The sequence below is a fragment of the Alosa alosa genome, chromosome 10 (assembly GCF_017589495.1).
Source record: "Alosa alosa isolate M-15738 ecotype Scorff River chromosome 10, AALO_Geno_1.1, whole genome shotgun sequence".
Taxonomy (NCBI): domain Eukaryota; kingdom Metazoa; phylum Chordata; class Actinopteri; order Clupeiformes; family Clupeidae; genus Alosa; species Alosa alosa.
In genome coordinates this window covers 21,009,952-21,034,506 of record NC_063198.1, presented here as the reverse complement: position 1 = coordinate 21,034,506, position 24,555 = coordinate 21,009,952, and the positions used below count along the sequence as shown (strand labels likewise).

The 24,555-nt window shown below is 39.3% G+C and overlaps 2 protein-coding genes across 2 annotated transcripts; both read right to left on the bottom strand.

Moving 5' to 3' along the window:
* Positions 1-3,262: 3,262 nt before the first annotated feature.
* LOC125301801 (homeobox protein Hox-C9a-like) lies at positions 3,263-6,227 on the bottom strand. The gene is made up of 2 exons (XM_048254543.1): positions 5,455-6,227; positions 3,263-4,096 (listed from the first exon to the last, which is right to left on the bottom strand). Exons 1-2 carry the CDS (start codon positions 5,993-5,995, stop codon positions 3,852-3,854), a joined length of 786 nt encoding a protein of 261 aa, XP_048110500.1. The 5' UTR covers positions 5,996-6,227; the 3' UTR covers positions 3,263-3,851.
* Positions 6,228-16,439: 10,212 nt separating this feature from the next.
* Positions 16,440-20,584, bottom strand: LOC125302618 (homeobox protein Hox-C10-like). Its single transcript, XM_048255901.1, has 2 exons — positions 19,455-20,584; positions 16,440-16,837 (listed from the first exon to the last, which is right to left on the bottom strand). The coding sequence occupies exons 1-2, from the start codon at positions 20,167-20,169 to the stop codon at positions 16,560-16,562; spliced, it is 993 nt and encodes a 330-aa protein (XP_048111858.1). The 5' UTR covers positions 20,170-20,584; the 3' UTR covers positions 16,440-16,559.
* Positions 20,585-24,555: the final 3,971 nt, after the last annotated feature.

The following is a 24,555-nucleotide window of genomic DNA, read 5'->3' as shown; positions in this document are numbered from 1 at the left end:
TTGCATAGGCTACAGATTATTGCCTTTCTAGTGAAAGCCTCCCAATGAAGAAAGACCACTAATCATGTACCCACATTGTGAAGGTTTGCTTTCGACGCATGGGCTATGCTCTGGAGCAGTGCACATATTAGACTACTACGTTTGTAGTATTTTAAGCGTAGCCTAATGAGAGATTCAATAAAAACACGTAGTCATTGTCATTGTTAGAACTCTAGGACAGATTAATCGTCCCTGTTAGCAAGATATTGTAAAAGACTACATCAAACAAGACAAAATGGCGAAAGTAGCTGGAAAGCTGTTTGACAACCATGGATTTTCATGAAATTAAGTTGTTAAAACACCACGTACTTGTTACTACAAATGTAGGCTAGCATACATTCAAGAACAGAGGGATAATGCATCAGTTCAGATCATAAAAAGGCTTAAATAATGTGCCGGAACGACTCGTGGAAGCGTAGGCCTACCCAAGGCTTTTACACAGGCACACTACATCGACAATAAGCAAGGGTTCTAACTTTCAATGAGGGACTGGGCACGTTTCTGTTTATTGCATAAACTCTCTCACGGTATACAATGTGTGGAGATCAAAGATGCCACATGAGAAGTCCACAAGGTTGGAGGTAAATGGTGCACCCTACCGGATGCTACACAGAAATGCACTGCACGTCTCACAAGCCTCGTTTTGTTGACAACACCTTTTCATCGAGACTTTTAGCTATAAAGTGAGTATTTATGGTTTAACAACTCAGGGAAGTAAATGAGGATTCAACTAGGCTATTTAATTCAGCCGAATTACCAATTCTCACTTTAAGCACTGGTAAGCACTTTGCAAATGAACCTCAGAGCTATTTTGCTATACATGGAAAGGTTTAGGCCTAGTAAACATCAGTAGAAATGCATAATGTTGCCTAATATTTTAAATACATATATTTCATAATGATATTGTTGAAAGTTGTATATTAAAAGGTATGAACCCTTAGCTTGAGTTAGGCTATATAGTCCCAATTAGATTTGTTATGATATAGGCCTAAATATACGCTGTGTTATTTTCAGTTTTCCACAATTAAAAAAAAGTGTGTTAGGATACAGTGTAAGTGCTTGTAGCCTATCTGTAGTCTATTGATAAAGGCTACCTGAGGTCTTCGATGATTAAAGAACGGTCTACTCTGCTCAGAAGCACAGGGTGTAGAACAGGATGCGTCTGCAATGATCTTAAAGATAGATCAACAGCGTCATCTAGCGTTACATTTTGTGTTTGGTCACAATGCTTCATCACTCTTTCTTTCAGCTGGGAGATCTTAGCGTGGCAGAAACGTTTGGAGTCACCAATGGAAAAAGCCATATGTGGATGGGCCTCTCAAGGCCTCTGATGATCCCAGTGAAACGTCAAATCATATGACCAAGATCTGTTATGCCTGCGCCAAACTCAAAAGGCCTATTTAGGCTAGCCTACGAAGAATAGGCCTAATTACAGCACATTGTAATAAATAATAACAAATAAATAACAATATTATTATAAATAACATTTATTATTATTATTATTATTATTAGTAGTAGTAGTAGTAGTAGTAGTAGTAGTAGTAGTAGTAGTAGTAGTAGTAGTAGTAGTAGTAGTAGTAGTAGTAGTAGTAGTAGTAGTAGTAGTAGTAGTATCATTATCATCATCCACAGGATTCCACTGCCAGTGGTTTCGACTTTATTTTGGTTAGGCTACTCAACAGACACACTATCCATTGAATGAACAGATTTCCGGAAGCGAAATTGCATTTAAGAAGGGTAGCTAAGCAACCATTCAGATATTAGTGGCTGGACACTGGTGTGGTTGTGTAGTTGCATGTGGTATGCAATTTGGATTTTTAAAGCAGGCCTTTACTCTGCAAACCCCCTTCTTCTTATAGCAGTGAAGATAATAAAGAGGAAAGGCAAAGGGGGTCGACACGTTTGTAGTGGACAGTGCAGACAAAACAAGTGCAATAAGCTTGCTTTGAAATAAGGCCCAGCATTGCATCCAATAAGAGCAATAAAGTGATTTAGCCCAGACGTCTAGCCATCTCCCCGGCTTGGCTTTGTTCAATTGCGATCGAAGCAAACAGTGCAGCCGCAAGCAGAGTTGTAAAACCTGTATACTCTGTGCTCTGCGGCGGAAATGTCCAGCTTGATTGGGCTTTAAAAACGCTGCATCCTGTCAATAATGTTTGTGGCACCTTCTAGAAAAGAGACAGTTTCAGACATGCTCGAGGAGCCAAAACTCCAGACCTCTCACGCTTTCAACAAAGTGATGTCTACACCAGCACTTGAAAACACCAGCTGGATTTGCTGGTACAGTATAGGAGGAAATGTAAAATTACACACTTACAGGAAAGTGCGAGCTATTTAATATCCTTTTCGATTTAGCTTAATCTCTTTTACTAAATAAAATGCTATCAAATAATAAGAAAAAAATACTCTATACAAATGGTATTTCTCCATAGCAGACATTAATTCATTTCGTGTAAAAACTGTAGCCTATTTATTTACAGACCAATACAAAGTTGGTTTAAATTGGTTAGTTAAAGATATCAACTGCAAAATAGCACGCATCTTTTATTTGTTAACTTTATGTTTTCACATACCGTACAGGCCTATGTTACACATTATAAATTAAATCCCCTTGATTATTAAGAATAGTTCTTTATTTCAGATATGTTTGTTGTCATATTCTGCACATTTAGCCGCTAACATGTCTCTGAATTCTCTCAATAACATGTTATTGTAAACAGTCGAATAATATCGTTTCCATTTTTAATTCGAGAAAGATGTATATTATGGAAATAGCACTCATGACAGACATTTCGTAGGCCTACATTCTCACATGAGCATGGCCCCTGCCTGCATCCAATGTAGTAGCCTAGTGCAGTAGTGGTGCCTTCGCAGTGGGCCTCAAAATGTCACCCGTTTGCAGTCTAATTCAGATCACTAGCATGTTTTGCTACCGTGGACGGAAGTGGCCAGGAAACGTTCATTACCGAGGAAGTGGATTAGAGGAGAACAACGACCTATACCTACAGCTGCTTTCAATAAAGATTAGCATGCTCGTTCTGGCGTGCATTGTCGTGAGAGAATTTGTTTAGCTTTTCCTCCATGACAAGTGTTCGCTCACGCACTGTGTTAGCGCACGCCATTAGGCCCATAAGGAATGTTCTTCTCTTGGTTTACTATATGTCGAGGGACAGAACTATGAATGCAAGCAGTCCATTACGATTAATCCTGAAACACAGTCGACTGAGATGTCAGATATATTTTAATATAATCACAATCTACAATATAACATAAACTTTCAGAATCAAGAGGAAATAACGCATCCGGCAGTTGCAACATATCCACAGTGACGAGAACACAAACAATCCCCTTGTAATTGTGGTTGTCTTTTCTTGTACAAAACTTTCTACTCATAGTGTACACATAAGATGCAACACCTAGAAAAATACACAGGTATTAAATTACACGTGAACACACAAACACTACTGAGTATAATTCCTCGTCTTAACTCTATCCCATGTTTTTGTTTTTAATGTACAATGTCTTAAGTCGCGTTTCATGGACGCATGGTATACAAAAATAAAAAAGTATGTGACCAAACAAGCTGTATGTCACATATAACAAAACAAACAAAAACAGCCAAAGTAAGCCGCTCAGAAGTCATCCACAGATCTTGAGCAGTGAGATAGCTTGAAGTGCAACACATGTAGAAATCATGAGAAGAGTGACTGAATTGTTTTTGAAAATTAAGTCCAAAGTTTCAGTCATTATTTGTCCATTTTAATTATTTCAATGTTGACGCAGGCTTATGTGATCTTCTGTGTCATTTTGCGCTACTGCTCATTACTCTCGGTCTTCTCCTTATTCATTTTCTTCATCTTCATCCGTCGATTCTGGAACCAAATTTTGACCTGTCGCTCGGTGAGATTTAGGACACGAGCGACCTCGTATCGACGGTCCCTTGTAAGGTACATATTGAACAAAAACTCTTTCTCGAGTTCAAGTGTTTGATATTTGGTATAAGGACACCGTTTCTTCCTGGTGGAGCGCGCATGGATCCAATTCGCCACTGGATTATCTGGAAAAAACAACACACATACAATGTTCAAAAATGTAAATAGACATCAGTGGTTTTAATCCCAACTAGGCCCACAACATCTTCTGGGTGTAAAGAACAACCCTCATGGTCTGATTTCGTCATAGTTTGAAAACACAATAGATTGCACATAAGATGACAATATCAATTTGTCCCAAGGACATTGTAGCTTTCAAAGCGAAGGGTGAAAATCAAAGGGTGAATTCTACGTAGTAGTCCCCCCCCCCGAAAATATTTCCTTTTCAAGACGGTCTACACTGCTAAAAAAGGATCCAGTCGTAAAGAAGTGAGTGCGCCCATTTGCTTTATTGGCCCATAAAAGATTTTTAAAAGCCTGTAGTTTCAAGTCTCGGCAGGATCTGCAGCTAAGGCTGCTCAGTGTGTTTGGGCCATTCGCATTCCTAATGGTGGAGCTCCGAGGTTTGTCTGGTTCAGACTGCTTTAGTCACTTATTTCCCAACAGGAAACACTTCAACACATCAAAACTACGATAGCTTTTCCTTTGCTTTTGACCAATCATGTTACATTACCTAAAGGAAATACTTCATTATTTGAACTAATCTCTTTGTAATGCCAATGGCACACCTGCTTTGAAAAGTACTTTACAGATCCATTAAATCCATGAATCATATGGTTATAATTAATATTGGCATGTTATTTTGAGAGTGCTGTAAATACAGACCTTAAAAGCAAATTGAAATTCCCTGAATAATGGATTAAAAGAGCGCCATGTTGACAGGCCTCAGAGCACCTACTATACTATGTCATGGACTCCGATGAAGAGGTTATTGTCGTTTCAATGATACAACTCGGTAGCCTATAACAAATTATTTATAGAAGCTATGGTCATGATTGCAATGTAAAAGTAGCTGTCCACTAAGAGTTGTTTCCGCCATGAAATTCTCAACTAGTCCAAACGAGGAATGTTGTGGTGTTATTTATGCCCATAAGAAAAATTTAATTGCTGGTTAACCACGATTTAAAGGTTATGCTTCTCAAACAGAGGTTTAAAGAGAAGGAAACGGCCTATATGAGCTTTGGTCTTGATTCTCATCGCGCCAATGAAAAGCTTGTTTGCTGAGATTCCCCATTTTATAGCCGGTTTATGGCTGCTGCTTACTTTACAACCTTAAAGCCATTGGCGTTTGTCCTGTCTAGCGCTGTCTAACAGCCCTCCAGAAGAACCCGCGTTCAAAGGGAACTGAAAAGGGACGATAATTTCGTTTTATAGTAGGGGCCAACGGACAACATTGAGCCAAAATCCCTCAATGGCAGAACATCCCCCTCACACCGCCATCACACGGACCGTAAACAGGGATGGTGGCGTAGCGTATACTTACTTGGATCTAACTCTGGCTTGTCTTCCTTGAGCTTGCCGGAAACTAATGCATCCGCTTCGGGCGAAGGGATGATATGTTGTGCCTTATCCCGGAGATCAGGTGAAGAACCATAATAGTAATCCGGATAGCCGCGTCCGTTGGCGGCGATGCATTCCCCGGGTCTGCGTTCGGGGATACCGTCGGGCTTCAGTCCGTAGTGTCTGCTGTTAGCTGGGTAGCCTGGGAAAGAGACTGTTCCAGAGATGGGCTCCAACCACGACCGCACATACCTCGAGTCTGTGCCTATGTGTGGCTGGTGGGTGTAGGGATGGTACACCACGGAGGACTGTGAGTGCACTGGGCCCCAAGACGTGGTAAAGACTGGAGGTTTGGGCGCAAAGCTGCAAGAAGGAAAATCCGAGCACTCCGGGACAAGCGGAGATGGTCGTGAACCGGCAGGGAGCAGCTCCGGCGCGGAGAAACGCGACGCTAATACCTCCTCGCTCTCGTGGTTTATCAACGAATCCACATAATAATTGCTTATAGGACCCGTGGTCGACATGACGATGTGATGCCTCTCTCCTCTTTTACATGCATCAGATTATTATATGGAGTGTATGTGTACTTTTTTATCTGCCCATAGAACAATCAAGTCAGGTAATTATTTCTCCCGGGGCTTTTGAGCTCTTATTGGCTGGTGGAAGACACGTGATCATATTTACTCCAAAATTATACAGTCGATTAATGCGCACGCAATCCTTGGGACAGTGATGTACTTCAGATCTTAAAATGCTCTTTATGAAAAGGATTTCCATTCTATGACCAATCATTAGACTGGAATAACCACCCATCATGCCTTAGTTTTAAGCTGTTGTCATAAACAATGAAGAGCTGCGCCCCAGTTATTGGACTACGGAGGTACGTTGACCGCTCTAAAGAACGCACTATTTCCTCGTGTAATTTGTCTTTGTCGACAAAATGTCGTTTGAAACAAAACATCTTTGACATATCCACTAGAACTACTCGATTTCAGTATTACCATGTATATCATGATCTTATGCATTATCCACAGCAATCGATAGTTTATTTTACCGGTCGGACTCTTTTCCATGTGCAAATAAGATTACTTGGGTCGAGGCTGATGTGAATCGGTTTTACTGGAATATTCAGTTGCACAAACTTATATTGCATTGGGTATTGGGCTAAACGAACTTTATAACTTTTGACTGGAATTGAGAAAACCTGCCCACTACTGGGGCTAAATTCGGAAAGAGGCCATGCATGTTTTTATGTCCCTCAATAAATTTTTACGAGGACCATTTGATTGTTCATAAACGTGTCGTTAATAATCATAAAAAAAAAACTCAGCTGAGTTCATCGTATGACAAACATAAAACCAACACTTTACACAGGGAGCATTGCAAAAACCACAACAGTTACAGAAACATATATTATGACCAGCCGTGCAAATTAGAGCCACCAAGGTCTTCAATCTATGTCCAATCGATAACAAGCAAATGAGCGTCGATAAATATGACATTTTTGTATTGCTTTTCATCAAAAGAGTCCTTGGCCTACTAAAGAAATTAGCCTAAAGCTGGATGCTAATGTACAAAACATCTGCAACAATTCTAATTATATTAGTACAGAGGAGATCTTAACTCTGTTTGGATCTAAACAATGTGGGCGAAATCTATGGTGTTGTTAGTGTATATAGTGCAGGGGGTGATTGTCTCTCGTGTGTTGACATTGCAGCTGCTCGTTTTACAGTCCCTTATACGACTAAACGATGTGTGCTAACCCTCCACAGTCTAGATATTTGTGCCAGGACCAACAATGAGGACTACAACGTTTAAAGTTCATGTTGTGCTACCCTCTAAATTTCATCATTAAGACTATGATTTGGACCGTCCAGTGCCAATTGTAAATACGTTATAGCCTATCACATATTTCCACGACGTTCTAAAATAGCACATTTTGTTGCTAAGGAAGTTCTTCCGGTATCTTCATCTGGAGGGAGATAGAAGGCAGACACACCGCACTGCGGTGTCGAGGTCTCTTGATGAACAGTCATTGTCACTCGGGTACACTGCTAGGCCCAATATCCTCCTGCCGCAGGATTGCAGCCAATCCCCCACCTCTCTGTAATAACAACTCACCAGAAGTTTCGAGAGGATGACATGCTGTACGCCCTTTTTGGATCTAGTATTTTCTGTAATATTTTTCCACCATCTCTGCCAATGCGGAAAGTAGGTGCTGTCCAGTTGTACAGAATAGGCTACACAATAATGCAACAACGCAAATTACCAGGCAGTATGCAAGCCCCATGTCCAAAATAACTGTCATGAGGTATAGAAAATTGCTTTTTCATGACAGTCGTCTAGTTCATTGTGGTTATGCTGATATTGGTCTCACAATAGACTGTCACATTAGGTGCACCCATCTCTCATTAGCGTGGAAAACAAGAGCATGTTCATTCCCAAACCTTAATTAAATAGGACTGCGAGTTGGAACAATAAAATAGATCCAGATAGTGAACACAGTACAGACCTTGTGAATTAATTTGGTCAGCATTGTGATTATTTGCTGGGAATGCGCGTTTATGCGCTAGTGATGGCAAACTGGGTAAATAACTAAATTGTATTAATCGATGGATCGATAGCGATCAACAGCCATGTTTATTTTGACGTCCTAGTCAGGCAAATCCAGTCACTATCTTGCAGTTTACTGACAAGATATCCCAGATCAAAATTATATACACGTTTGCCTAAAAAAGTAGAAACAATAAACCTCATATTCAGTAATGTGGCAACCTTTATGTTAGTCAGTCCTGTCAGTGTGCCAGGCGTTTCGGCTATGTCTATTAACCCTTTAAATGAAACTGATTCAAATAATATAACCCACGTCCAAGTTATATGTTCATTTATACTTTTCATATGCTCTCTTGTCGCCTATACCTACAATAAAATAATACTAATCAGAAGGCCTATGTCCTGTAAAGATTCGTTTGACTTTAGGTTTGTCGAACATTCATTCGTCTCCATGCATTGAGGATAAGTAATATTGAAGTTTTTCATATAATCAAACCAGTTGCAACAGAATACAACGAAAATCCATAAAAAGTAGCCCATAGGTCAATATTTTCCAACGCATTTAGACAGACAGACCAACAATCCCTAGTGACAGTGCTATTCTGAAATCAAACTATCACTAAAATATCAAACGATGATGAATGACTACAAACAAAATAATCGTGGAGGATATTCCATGCTCTAACAATAAACTATAGGCACATATAATAAAGATGTAATTAAAGGCACTATAGGAACTATAGGAAGTAGTACGCCTACTACGCTTCATTACATAGTCCGGCTTCAGCAGGCCTAGCTGTGCAGCCTAAATGTGTTCTAAATAATTAATGACAAGACAGTTAATGACTTAATGAACGGTAGCTCATCTTTTCGCAGATGTGGGTGTGTGTGGGATGCATGAGTTTCTAACATAAGAAAATATTAAATCATTCGGCGTGCCATTACTTTGGTTTGAAATGTAATAGTTACAATTTCCTTATTGGTTATGTTTTCTAAAGGGTTTGGTCCATATTCATTTCGTATTGCATAGCTGTCCTTCTGACTCAGAAAGCGACACTGGCTTTGTGTGTGTGTGTGTGTGTGTGTGTGTGTGTGTGTGTGTGTGTGCCCGTGAAACGCAGACGATCCGAGGCCTTGTGATTAAGATAAACGAGGTTCAAAGAGTAGCCTTAAAAAAACGCATGCGTGTCTCTGCACTGTTGTAAAATGGCAAGACTATTCTGAATGAGTTGCCATATAGACATAATTCCAGACCTTCCGAAGTTATTTTTTTTTCTAAAATAAGAATGACTAATAGATGGCTTGTATGTAGGACCAAACTAATTGGCTTTTATTAATAGGTGTTGTCAACTGTAGCCCAGAATTCAGTGTATTACTACATCATGAAAAAATGATATGACTGGTTCTCGACCTATTACGACAATGTGACATGTCAATTCTATATTTGTACGCTACAGATCTCTGTCCAAAACTTACTCAAATTTTACGCACAGCCATGTGTAAAATTCATATACAATCTCAAATGAATTAACGATTTCTCTGTATGAAAATGCTCAAATGCTAGTCGGTCAATGTTTAGCTTTATGCCCTTGTCCCCATTTTTCGTCCTGTTATTGTTTTCCAGTTGCCTATTGCATTGCACCCTAACCATGCGGTCGCGCGGGAATTACAAAACATCCAATCTACAAAAGTTATTTTGTGGTTTACTGGTGAACCCCATAAGAATAGTGGAGCCATTTGTGAGCCATTACTTTCATCGCTATAGTCTCTTATGTACCGACTCACCAACCGCAACTGCAACCATTTTATAGCAAAGACTACGTGATCATTAAATCATTTTGGATTTCACAAGACACAACTCACAATTTATACGAGAGTAAATTGGCATATGGTATTTAGCCCATGTATGACTTCCACTGTGAAATATTACAGTTCTATCACAGTCATATCTGTATGTTGATTTCAACGCACTATATTCTGATAACAAAAAATAATAATAATTTGATATTGAGAGAGTTGGCTATTTTTTACTGACAAAATGTTTTTTGCAAGCATGCTAGAGTAGCTCAGGCCAGTAGTACTGACATCATACAATCAAATAGCCTACGTGGATACCCACAAATGTATGTTATTGATGATAATGAATACATTTAATCTTAATACACTTGTGATGCGTTTCAATTATTTCCTTTATTATTAAATTAATAAAGAATAACACAATGTAACTTGCATTGCCTATGTGTTTTCTTTTCAAATCACCTTCAAGCTTGCTGTAGGTTAAATAATATCATGATGATTTATGAAAAGAAATAATTCATGAAAGTGGTTATTTTTTATAATACTCATGGGTTTTCATCATAGCAAAGCACGAGAACTGAGATTGCACCACTGGCCTTTGCACTTGGGTGCTAGCATAGCATATGCTAATACATTGAACACGCTCTCCGAGTCTGGCTGTGACAGTAGGCCGGTGACACTGAAAATGGCTTGTGTTCGTGGTCACCACAAATTGTCACCATAACATTTAACACGACCAGACTGAAAATTTGTGGAGAAGACAGCCGAGAATCGGGTATTTTTTTGCATTACGTCACCCATTACTGCCACCCATCAGTTGTTTCCAAAGCCATATTTAACTGCCATTTAACCATGAACCCATCACATCCTGCTCTCTGGCGTAATTGGGAAGTAATGGACTATTAAGACAGAAATTGCTATTAAGTTCACTGGTGATAAAAGTAGGAGGACTCACACGAACTGAAGTTATTGTTGATGATAAATTGGTGTTTTCTTAAAGAACAATTCATAATTTTACTATTTTGCAATAACAAAATATTAATAATGGGTCAAATCCCATTCCAGTGCCCGCAATGTAGTTCATTTAGCTGAAAGGAAAACACAATTGAATAGAGAGAATATTTCTTCAGACAAACATTTTACAAAGGAACGCACAGTGTAGCCTAATCAGTAAAACAAATGTAACCGACATGTTTAAACATGTTTGTGTTTTGTATGGTTGTTCTACGTGAAGAGGACACATCTGACAACCTAGAGGAAATGTCTCTGCAACTGATCACGTTTCCAAACAGGTGCCCAACTAAAGATGCATGTAGCATTTCAGTCTCTATGTGCCATGTAGCCTAAATGGTGAATGTCTAGAGTGGACGTTCTATCACTGAAACCCCCCACTGAATGAAGGGGGTATTTAAACATTTTCTAGGTACATCTAATACATATGCAGTGCGCACAAACAAACTGCAACCTATAGCCTATAATGACATATAGCCACTTGAAATCAACCATATTGAACTAATAAACTATGGATGTGGTGTTACTGGAAGAAGGTTCACCGATGCACTTCAAGGTGAGTTTGACTGCTGTCTAGACATCGACTGAAGCATTCTGCCGCAGTTTCAAAGCACACCAGTGGCACAAGGCTGGAGCCCATTTTGGATCAGCAACAAATCATTAGAGCCGGTAGACGTCACAAGCCATGCTCGGTGAAACTTCGTTAGTGGAAATAAACCACTTTATATTAGTTCCTTCACACATATGAAAATGCCCAAGGTAAGCACTGAAAGTATAGACTATAAATGCTGCAATGACCGTGCTTCTCTATCGATAATCAGAATCACAAGAAATGGCGTGTGTCCACAACGATAGTAGCCAATGGCTGAGAGAGAGAGCGCATAGTGTCTATTGGCCTACCTGACAAATCCTGAAAGCAGAACAGCCTAGTGTTGTCATTATTGTGACAATATCTATCCTATCAAGAAAACTGTATCTAAATGTAAACCATTTCTAAATCTATATTTCTATAGATTGGATGAAATTATATACCTATTTGGTCCAGTCAATAAATGCAAGTACCTTGACAAAACTCGTAACAAAGTCTCGTAATTAACAGTAGCCTAATCTATGAACAGGACTATTCACACTTATTTTTCACGATCACATATTAATGCGCCATGGCTTTAATATGTGACTGGATAAACGCACAGCTTCAGGAGTTTAAAGAATCTTGTTTATTACTTGAGCTGATTGCGTCGAGCTGGGGTAGTACTGTGAACTCATAAACACATTGAAAGCCGTCGCTTTAAAGTCTGGCTGACAGAAAAGGTAGGCCTGGGGGCATAGAGAAGAAAGCTTCTTGTTGTAAAGCTATTCATATTATGACAGCAATCGAGTCTTGCCGCCCAGAAATGTAGGAGAAACGAAAAAAGGAGAGACATGATCTGCGTAAACAAACCACCCAAAATGAAGACATGAAGTTCAGACAGGTTTATCGTAATGAGGACACCATAATCCCCGTTGTCTCATGTGGTTTAGGCCATTGTCTCAATTTAAAGCATGAGAGATTCTCCCTGACTTTCTGCGTTTCTAAGCCATTTCCCTTCAACTTTGTGGCAATCAATTTGTACCACGTATAAGGAACATGTACATGCCGTATTCATTAGCCTAATTCACATCATGAACCAGATACTAGTGAAATAATGCCACTACTGTTTGGTTAAATAAAGCAATTTTCTATCTGACCAACATATTGATCAAATAAAACTCCCTTTGTACAGTTATTAGCATAGTAGCCTAATTAAATGAGTGTTGCCAATTTTAAAGGCTGCGTTTAGGTGATAATTTTGGGGATACATTTCGTAAGGCAACTTGCCTCTGTAACTAAACCCTTGAACACTACCAATGTGCTATACCGTAAAAGTTCAAGTAGGCCTTGCTTTAAAAAGAGATGCTATTTACGGCCACAAGTGAACCATCTTGGGAGGCCTAAAGTGTATGTGAGCGTACTATCTTAAATGCAGTCCCCAGTCAAAGTGAAGTGTACTGCTCCAACTGCAGAAAACATTTCTGAAATACATATTACAAGGCTAAAGCACAACATAAACATGAATAAACCTTTGCATTCCAGAGACTGACACCTTACTAGTGTACCATTATGACGGTAATTCTGATCCGGACTTATTTTGAATTTTTATTACATTTCCAGTGTTAATGTCCAGAGTAAATATCATGTTGTTTTGCATTAAAAAAAAAACAACAACAACAAAAAAAACCTTTAGGTTTAGAACACTGCACACACATTTGGTAAATAATATATTTTGAAACGGAATACACTTAGTTAAATAATGTCAAACCTCGGGTAGGAAATAAGCCCCAAAATGCTGACATCCCACCGTAGAACACTTGCACACCCACTCAGGTCCACCACATTTCAGCCTTAGACGAAGACCATTGGAAGAGACTATTAGAAGTCGTAATTTCATTTCTAACTCAAACAGAAATGAGCCGTTATTTTATCTGAACAAGACGGCAAATGCGGAATGCTTCCGTGGGCCTTCAAGTTCGACGTTAAGGAAGACAGACCAGACAGATCAGAATAGCCTGATGCTGCGCTGAATGATGTCTGAACTGTTACATGAGAGAAGTAATGGCCAATAATTAATATAAATAGCAAGCACCGTGTGAGTTGTTTTAAATGTGAAACTACCCATAGGCCTACTCTATAAACTACATCACGGACACGGCAAATATTACAATCACAGTGCTAAAGCCTAACAGCATTAAACAACAAGAACCACAACGTCAAAATATGACAGGAAATGTTTCTTAGGCCTACTGAAGCTTAATTAGACATTCACTTGTTTGTTTTAAGTGTGAGATGATTTGTTTAAATGTGGCAATTCCTCACCAGCAACCGGGCACTGGATATTATTTCAACACTAATATTTCAACCCTGCACCGAGTCTGTTCTACAGCAAGCAAGGCAATTAATGTTAGTTTGTAAGTAGTGCGTGAGTGGCGAGTTAGAAATAACTGGCCTAGCAAATAATATTAAAATGCATAATACACCCGACCTTATCGTTAAAGCTGAACAATTTACCTATGCATTGTCTACAGTCTCATTGGCATCAACAACCATTAAATGACTTATTCGTATAAACAGTTTAGTGTTTTAAAAAGTAATTGATATGCACTATTCACAACGATATTCACAAGAAAGATCATTTGGGAACACTTTCTTTTTTGCGCGATGCCCAAAAACGTTTGCGCACGCAGTGGAATGAGGTCCAGCAATGAAAATTGGTGTTTCAGGATTTGTGCAAAGTGTATGCAGAGGCATAGCCCACACTTAAACTGTACAAAACAAATTTATCTGCACACTTCCTGACTACTTTATGGAATAACTTCTGTATTATTTGTTTTAATACATTAGCCTCAACCTAACTTCAGATAGATAGATAAATAGATAGCTAGATACTTCAATTGTGAATTATTTTGTCAGATATATCTTTAAGGTGAGAATATGAATGCATAGTCATCAGATGTGGTGTATTATGTGTGATGTGTCTGGGTGTTCTATGGGTTTTCGCACCTGACAGACAGAAATGCTTCAACCATCTTAAGGGCATCTCCGGTAGACAATCCCGGACGTGAGTCTAGATCTCAAGGCCCGCGAGCCACAACTACAAAGGAAGGAGAGGCGATCTCTCCCACAAACCCCATGTCGTTTACAGCCCCAATTCACTGGCTGGAGGCTATAGACCCTTTTAGTGACCGTCACATAAAACCAGGAAGAGGGAGAAGGGAAGAAAAGGGACAGTGCCGCACACGAAAGGTGGCGGTGGTTCATTTACAATGCCATTTGCGGAGACTGCGAGGGTAATCTGGCGGAAATGGACGCCCTTGATGAAGGCAAACTGACGTAATCAAGGCAGTTTCTTGTTGCCGAGCCAGGAAGTCAACCCCAACAACATGAAACTACCTAAACCACGTATCAGCTGTTTGTAACGGGTAGTCCACCGAGGAGAGCATTCTTTCTGATGAGAGAAATAGCTCTCACAGCAAAGCGATATCAACTGCGTCGTACAATCGATACTCTACGCAACAGCAAAATAGAATAGGCTAATGTGCGAACACATCCTAAGCAAGTCTACATGGTTATTGAATGGGGTCCTACACAATATGTTCACAGCCACATGACAATCATTCACTACTGTATGTAGTACTCTTAGCCTTTGTGCAAGCACACAGACAAATCCGTCTACAATGGCTGCACTGAGCACCATAGAAATAGGCTCCGTTACTGTCAAACATAACATTAAACACACACAATGCAGTTTCCCAGCTAACTGCATACACATACACACTGCCCTCACAATGCTTTGCAATCCACGCAATGCTACGGTTTTTTTCGCAAGACATAGCTGCCGTCAGTCACAGCACACATCATATTCCAAAGTCCATTGCTAGTTTTTAATTTAACTAGGACAGGGAAATAGCGACTATGCTTAGACTGCCTTCTCCGTAAAAAAAGGAGAGCGTGTACCTGAAGCTATTCCGAAATTATACACAACATTATGGAAATGTATTCACCGCCAGCGACGATGGTGCCAAACAAACACAGCCAAACGTGCTCGCATCCAAACCAAAGAAAAGTAGTGCCAGCATTTGGTCCTACCTTACTCGCCGTCCGTCTCCCTGGCGAGCGTTGACCGCGTTCCCGTGTTCCTCCTCCCGTCGCTTGTGTTCCATCGTATCCATTCCCTTAATGTCATATCCCCGTGGATTTTTGTTCCTCGTCTAAGGATGAACACCGTACTCTCAGCAACCGGAGAGTCCATAGCTTTGTGTGCCGTAATACAGAGCGCCATCCCCAGCCTGTTCTCCGTGGCTAAGCCCGTCCTCCTCACCTTTAAAACGCATCTTTACTGCGGCGGCTGCACATTATATTTGCAGATCATAAAATCCTGCTCGGGCGCTCTACTCCGACCATACTGACATTACTATTTTATGACCTTGACTTATTGTGGTCACCTGGCTAATATTTAAATCAACGTTATGGTCGCTCATCCACTTCCATTGAAACTACCGGGATCTCTCTCTCTCTCTCCCTCACTTTCATTCCTTTCTTACTGTCTTCAAGTCGACCATAAACGACACCGAGTAGAAGGACAGAAGGGAGAGATAATGCTCCAAAACGCGTTTTATTATTTTTTTCTTGTCAAACAGGCCCCTCATCGTTTCAAATATTTGAATCATGTAGGAGATGTGCCAAAGAAGTGCATGCATGCATTTCATTCAAAGTACACAGGGGGATACTCAAATTTCTATGCCAGATATGCAAGCAACAAAGACTAGATGAAACCATAACACCTAATCGTAAAACAGACACATATGAACATTAAGATTAAAATCGTGCAATGTATACTAGTCTCATTACATCTTAAACTACATGCCGACAAATATTTAATCATTCACGAGGCCCAGGTTTATCCAGAGCAAACAGGCCTGTCTGGTTTCACACACCACACATCAGGCAAATACAAAACGCATGATATTATGCACATATATGTATATTACAGGAAGCGCCATATTCTAGCTATGAAAAGAGGGAAAACTCAGTTGTAGACAATGTGGTAACTTTATTTCTCTTGGGTTACTGTGACGGTTTCTGTTTGCATAATTTCCTGCAGGAAGCTATGTGAACATATATAAATGCATAGGTGTGTTTGAGAGTGCTGCTCAGGTGTAGTCATAACCCGATGTTAGCTCTCGCACCCTGCTCTCCCGGTGGAATTTCTTCAGCTTCATACGTCGGTTCTGGAACCAAATCTTAACCTGCCGGTCGGAGAGTGAGATATTCTTGCTGATCTCCAGGCGGCGCTCACGAGTAAGATACATGTTGAAGAGAAACTCTTTTTCAAGCTCCAGTGTCTGATATTTGGTGTATGGACATCTCTTCTTTCGCCCACTTTTCGCTGTGAGCCAATTACTTGCGATCATCTCCGGTTTTGATTCATCTGTTAAAATGTAAAAGAAAAGAAAAAAACAAATACACTGAAACACAACCGTGTATTTTCTAGTTCCACAATAGCCTACATTCACCCCCCACACACACACACACCTTGCTGTAAACAGAGGCATATGATTTTCTTCCATATTTATCATAGGCTATCCGCTATCACAATGGACACTCTTTCGGGAAACTATTGTTCTATATATATATATATAGCCTATATAAAAAAAATAGGTAGACGATCACAACCGGTGCTGTTAAAAATAGTCTGGTATTTTGAGAGGCTTTAGCTTTTATGTTAATGAATGGACACAGGCTATATTCAATGAGAAGGGGTATTAAATGTCTGTAAATATTAGCCTACAGTGCAGTGGTCTTATGTGCAATGTCTGTGTGTCCCGTTGTGCGAGCCATAAACGCAAGCGAAAGAGATTCTTATCCAAACGTTATTGACTTCCGCCTGCATTACATGGCTCAGCAGGACGAATAATAAAACATTCCATTCACAGGGAAGAGAGAAAAAACAGGAAACACTATTATTTGGACGGAACAAAGATGTTCAATGTCCCAAACCTAGATTCCGACTGTTTCACGTTGTGCTTACAGTGTATTGAACCATTAAAAAATAAGACAATTCACAATAGATTGTCTATCACTCAAAATGAGAAATAACAAACAAAAAAAACGCATTATTAATTTCTGATACAACCCACACACGTTCTAAGAAAAAAATTATTATCCTTTAGCTTCATGTCTGTTGGCATTGGTCAAAGTCAATATTTCTTTTAGAAGCTACTCTTTGATGTCATTAATATTTCTAGAGCTGTAAATGGTCATGCATAAACTGTTGTAGTAGGCTAGGCCTATAACAATAGAATAGTAGGCCTGTAATAACAACAATAACAAAAGCAATAGCAATAGCCTACTACTACTACTACTACTATTACTGCTACTACTACTACTACAATGAACCATTTTACCACTAATAATAATAATAATAATAATAATAATAATAATAATAATAATAATGTTTTTCAATTGCACTACCTTTTTTTTATCAATTACAATTACAATTACTTATCATTGAACAGTGTGATCTGAAGTAAAAGGAGACAGTAGTAGACTACAAAGCCTATTCACAGTTTTTCGCGACGTGCAAATAAAACGACATAGCCAAGGTCAAGCTCTCATATAGAAACATAAAATTTTAACGAATACATGTTTAAATGAGCCTAACCTTGGGAAGCCATAAGGCCACATAACTTTTGACATTTGTAACGCCGTGCTGCTTTAATATTGTGTCCGATCACAGTATTAAAACAACGGTCACTGGACAAGAAATCGCGAAGAAATTACACGTTTTAATTCTTCTAAAATGGCCAAAATCAAAGTTGTTTTATTCAATCGTATACTTAAAGAGTAAAGATGGGGAAATTGACGTGACTGGTTTTACATTTTGAGGTAGACCTAACCCAAAATAAAGGTAAGCTGGAAGCATACCTGAAGCCCACACTATTCTTCATACCTGAAGCCCACACTATTTTTGCTATTTTTCGTAGTAGAAATTACCTTCTTATAAAACATTATAATGTGCAAAATATGTTGCAGGCATGTGTCATTTATCATTAACGAAAAGTGATAGTATCATTCTTTTTATTATTATTTCGGATTCTAGGAGGCCACTAAAATGGCTACTAGCTTACTTGGTAATATCAACATTTGTGTAACTTAATGTATCCGTGTAAATAAATGTCAGGTGTCATATCTCTACAAAATTGCATTTAATTATATATCTAGGGCTGTAAACTGTTAAGGAGTCGAATATACTTGTTAGCTACTATATGGCCTCGTTATCATGCGCTTGAACGCAAAACACGGCATTGGTATGGAGCCATGGTAAGATGATACAAACATGGGAATCTTTATTAGTAGCCTGACTAGCTCATTTGCTTGTCGTGGCACACATACACCCATTAGACTACTCGTAAAACGGACGAAGTGAAAGAAAAAGGTTGTGTAGACATTTTCTGGCTATTTTTATGAAAGGCCAATTTTGTTTTTGTCTCTGCATGTTATCGATCTCACCTTTAGAGTGACAAGGGTTCCACATACACACAAAACATTTTGAAGTAGTGCCTGATAGTGAAATAAACAAACTAGTCAGCTATATATTATATCTGACTATATATAGGGTATAGTCCTGGGTGTGCGTGTGTATGTTTGAAATATAAACGTAATTACTTAATCTGTTGCGTGTGTTTGTGTGTGTGTGTGTGTGTGTGTGTGTGTGTGTGTGTTTGGTATTATTTGAATTTCTTATTAGTTAAGACCTAAAAGAAAATGCAGGAAACGAAATGGCACATACAGATTTGAGAAGGAAACGTAGTTGTGTGTCTACATTTGTGTGCATGCTGGCGTGTGTGTGTGTGTGTGCGTGTGTGTGTGTGCGTGCATGTTTTATGTGTAAGAAAGAGGGAGGGGTGCGAGTGTGTGTATTTACAAAAGAGTTGGGTAACTGTAAAAGGTAACAGGATCAGTGTGTACTGTTTGTGTGTGTGAGTCTGAGTGTTTATGTGCGTCTAATTCGTCCTAGTATGTCTGAGTGTGTGTCATGTTATTACCTTTCACCTCGCTGTCTGAATTATCTGTGTTACAGTCCGTCTTGAGAACATTCTCCTTCTCTGATAGTCTTTTAGGCGAGTCACTATCGCCGTTTTTAAATTCGTGTGAACTGGAGTTCAAACTGACTTTGCAGGTGTTGGTGATAGATTGCGCAGCCAGCGTCTCATGGTCAGGTACATGGACGGATGGAAACCCCGACTTTAACCCGCTGATTTGGAGTGTGTTTTCGCCCGCGTACTGAAGGCGCGAACTTGGCATGTCCTCTTCGGGATCTTGGAGTCGGTTGGAGCGACTGATGTCTGTCATCTGAGTGTACGTGCAGGATTCCACAGTCTCTTTACATCCGATACTGTCTGGACGGTAGTGGGGATTCATGGAGACTTCACCGCCCGATGACAAAGGACTTAGAAACGAAGGTCGGGCAACAGGCTGCTCGGATAGGCAACTTTTTTGATCTTCTCTTAAAGTGTCCATTGGCAATACATAGTGCTGATGGGGATATGCGCCCACCAGTGCGCTCTGGGAATGGTGACTCCGTTTAGCGAGAGACGCGATTCCATAATTTCTCACCAAGGAGCAGTCATACTCGGCGCTTTGCACGAACATTCCGGAACTGCCGAAATAGCTATCACCTCTGCAGGCGGCGGGTCCTTCTATGGGGGTGTTCATGCGGAGGGAAGCGCTGGCAGCGGACATGCCGTTCGGGCATTCCATTTTATCACCCTACAGCTCTTATTTTGATACAACGCCGCAGATGCTTCCAAGAGGATTATGATAGTTAGAGGGTGACATATTTGAGTTGGATGAAGGGAGGGGAAGAATGAGAGAAGGGAGGAGGGAGGGGTAAGGAGCGGGACGTCAAAAAAACATCAGCGACATAATTATGAAGATATGGCCATGCCACGTGACTGTCAGACCAATAGGAGCTTGAAAGTGGCCTTGATGCGCCAGACGGAGGTGACGTCAAAGGGGTCAAGTTGTTGAGCGTTGTGATGTTGCGCGGAGCAAGGGTGCCATCTTCCAGGCCAAATGTAGTAACTGCATGCAGGCCAGAGAACAAAGAAATAGTCGATGGGGTTGTTCCAATTCAAGCTCAAGGAGGAATGGTAAATCTCAACAAACAAAACTACCTAAATTGAAATTAGGATAGAATATTTCACTCTGTTCTTGCAAGGCAGTCTGACATCTTCTCCTAATAGAAGAGCATGAGTTCATTATTTTTAGTTCCTATTTGATATTCAAATGAAGAATGAGGTTAATTAGACCGATATCCTGGTGCAATGTACTCTTAGTCTTGCGAAGATGATGAAAACGACCTAGACCCATTCATTCGAGATTATGGTTTCAGTTTCGCAATATTCTGCAGTTTTGTAAGTTGCAACCAATTAAAATGTTATAATACAGTCTAATTTATACAACAGTTAGCAAATGAACTGTAAGCATCTTTGGATGTCGCAAAAATGCAACAAAGCTTACAATTAATCAACACTATTAATATTACGAAAAAGTGAAAATAAGTTAAGATAATGTTAGTCTATGTATAAGTTGTATTGAAATGTAAAATACAACATAATACGATATATTATGTTGCCTCTACCCATGTTAATGTGTCGTGACTGGATGGACATAAAAGAATGCATGACGCGTGATTGCCTTAATAATTGTTTAAACGCTAGAATTGAGTAACCGCATGTGCTACCTAAATCAAGGTTATCTATATTTTGTTTACAATACATGGGTGAAAAAACTCTACCCTAAGATCGCCTTGTAATTATTTTATTGCATCATTACCACAAGTTATTACTATGATAGTAATTGTGGGATTGACCGTTTACTAGGACTTTTTTTTTTTTAACAAATGTTCTATTTCTATATGTGTTTTTATGGTGCGCATGCCAACTAGTCTTGTTCAGTGGTTTATTCTATTTGAAGATTACTCTGTAACTAAAAAGCTACTGAGGTGCTGAAGAGTTTTCGCCGAAGACATATCTTCTCGGAACTCCTATTAAACGCTATTTCTCTGCATTGTATTTTATTATTTTGAGCTGTTCAGATGATCAGCTCTTTAGGCTACAAATACAGCTATTTTTTCTAGTAGTGATCAGTCCGAACTAATCAATGGAAAATATCCGCTACGCCAGAAAATGTGAATGAGCTATTTATTTCAATTAAAAAAAGAAAAACAATAATGCCTTCCCACATTCAATTTATGCTACACTCAGGTGAAAATAAAAAAAAAGGTAGGCAAATAGGGAACACAAATACGGGCTATAAAATCTTCTACTAATACTAGAACCACAGACACTTGTTTAACAAGTCTGTAACTCCTAATAAACGGGTGAAAGTAAAAATGTAATAATATAAATACAAAAAGGCGTCTTTATAGTTTTAAACGCTTAGGATGGAAACCCACTCTCCTCTACAACAAATACATTGAGACGAAGAATGTACTTGGTTATGCTGTATGATTTCCCGACAAAAGTTCTAACACTGTAACTTTATTTGGTTCATGTCCTTGGGTTTCAGTAACTATAAAGGTGCAGGCTCGCTTTCAATGGCGCCGACACGGAGGTCAATAACACTGACCCCGCCATTCCAACACAAACTGCACAGACCCCCTCCCCTCCTAGAGGTCTTTTGTTGGAATGGTGTATTCTGATTACATGTGTAGGCTTTAGTAAGACTTAAGTTCGATTCAGATAGATTTTCTGTGATCACAGAGTCGCGGTGGAACCATGTGTTTATCTGTGTGAGAGAGTTCATGTGCGTATCCGTCTATCTGCGCGCGCACGCGTGTGTGTGCGTGGTCTCTCTGTGCGTGTGTGTGTGTGTGTGTGTGTGTGTGTGTGTGTGTGTGTGTGTGTGTGTGTGTTTGTTTGTTTGTTTGTTTGTTTTAATCAAGTGTTCAAATGTTCTAATCAAGCATTCCTATTTTGTTTACCGGTTGAAAATCTTTTGAGATCAGGCTAGCACTGAAATGGGTAAAAATAGGGTGACTTGAAAAAATACAAGCACGTCAGTATAGCATTTTTTAAGCCGAAAAAAGGCAATGTTTTACATTTCAGCTACGTTTACTCTTCCTAATAGACTAGGTCACAGATAGCTTACAACACATTAGGATTGAGATGGAATATGTTTGATAATTAATCACAAGCACAATTTAGATAGATTACTAAAATATTTACATGTGCAAGCAGGTGCAATTTTGTTAAACTCATTATTTAGGCTATTCGTTCAGTTCTAAATTGAAGTATCAGGTTTTAGCTCTTCTTTTTAAAAAAGAACAACCGAACACACTAAGCACAGATTACATTTTTCCGACAAATAATGAATGTTTTAAATGGCCTTGTAATATTGTTATTATAACCCAATAACATTGTTATTGCTTTCTCTAAAACAAACATTCTGTAGCCTGCGGTATGGAAAAATGCATTCAAATCACTTCGATAATTTGGTTATTATTCAGTCAAGACTTACACAGAGACTAGTAGCCTACTATATTATAATGCCAGTAGAATACACTAAAATGAAAAGCTTGATGTAGATACATATTGTAGCATCACAGGCTTTGTGTGATGGGTCCTGAAAAACTAGTAGCCTAAAACCTGGTATCTTATGACCAACTGGACAATTGGGTTCGTTTAATTCAGCACAGTGCAGACATGGTGAAGTATTGGAGGATAGACTGACCTGTGCGTGCCATTGACCTTTTTGACGGTTGAAACTTTAGTCTCGTTTATGCTGACTTTATTGATTATTCCGTATGTTTTGTCTTAACTTACAAGGGTTCTTCGGATGAAAGTCTTCAATGTGTGTGTTTGAGTGCGAGTGTGTCTGTCCAATTAGCAGTAGGCTACCTGTTCTGAAGCTGGCCTTAATTCAAGAACATGCAACAATTTAACAATTAAATCAAGAGCTACGTGTCTACGCATCCACAGGAATCAAAACATCAGGGTATACACAGACTCTCTCTGCCTCATCCTTGTGATCGGATTGGCTTTGCCCAACTGCCCATTTATGAAAGAAAAAAACATTGTTGCAGAACCGCCTTAGACCAGTGTGTCTAAAACGTCTGATCACTCTTGTCACTCTTTCTAAAGCCACCAAAAATGGTGTGTTTTTTATATATTGCATTTGGTAAAAAATAGATGAATAAACAAACACTATTTTCTTCACTGTTGGACACTGTGTGTTTTATCCACCAACGCACCAGGTTCCTCTAGTAGAATATATGCTAACTCAGACTTCTGAACGGTCAACTAATATAAAAAAAACATAATATCATCTCTTGCTACCAAGTGTGCATGTGTTGGTGGAGTTAAGGTCTTCATCTGAACTCCGTTTTAATTACTGATTCATTACAGCGACGAAACTTAGTGTTGGAAAAAAACATTCGTTTTCAAGCATTGCTATCGAGCATAGCCTAATGTAAGCTTATGCATTTTGTTCTAGGCAATATATGTTAAATACTACCTTATTGTATGGTCATGTGAAGCCATTTTACTGCAGCTAAGTAATCATGTTGTCTGAGAAAAGTATCATGTGATTGCAGTATGTTTAATCAAGCTCAGCATTGACAGATATACTTTCTGAGAAGACTACAAGGCAGACCTCAGCAATCTGTGCCTCGAAATAGCTCCTGGGTATAGGTAAGGGTTAAAATAGTCTTCATTGGCTGGAGAAAGCCCACATCTCGCCGACAAACATCAAATCATAAAACGGCTGAACTGGTATCTACAAATGAATGGCTCGACATCAGAAATTTGCAGTGTATGATAACTTGTTCAGTTAAATATAATAGAAATTCCGCCTGTTGTGTGATTGCAAAGACACGCGTGCGTTCCAATAACGTACTAGCTTATGTCCCCATGTACGCTGCTGAAATTAAATCAAATCAAATTAAATTAAATTATTTCTTGGTAATTTATCTGTTTTTACTTCTGTATGTATTTCTTTGTCATCTTTTTAGGCATTCTGAATTACGGCACTGTAAAACAAACCAAAGCATAGTTACCATAGGCCTAGTTAAAAGCACACCATTATTTTTTGTTATTTATTTTAAGTGGACATAGAACCGTGCACATGTATATAACCTAAAGT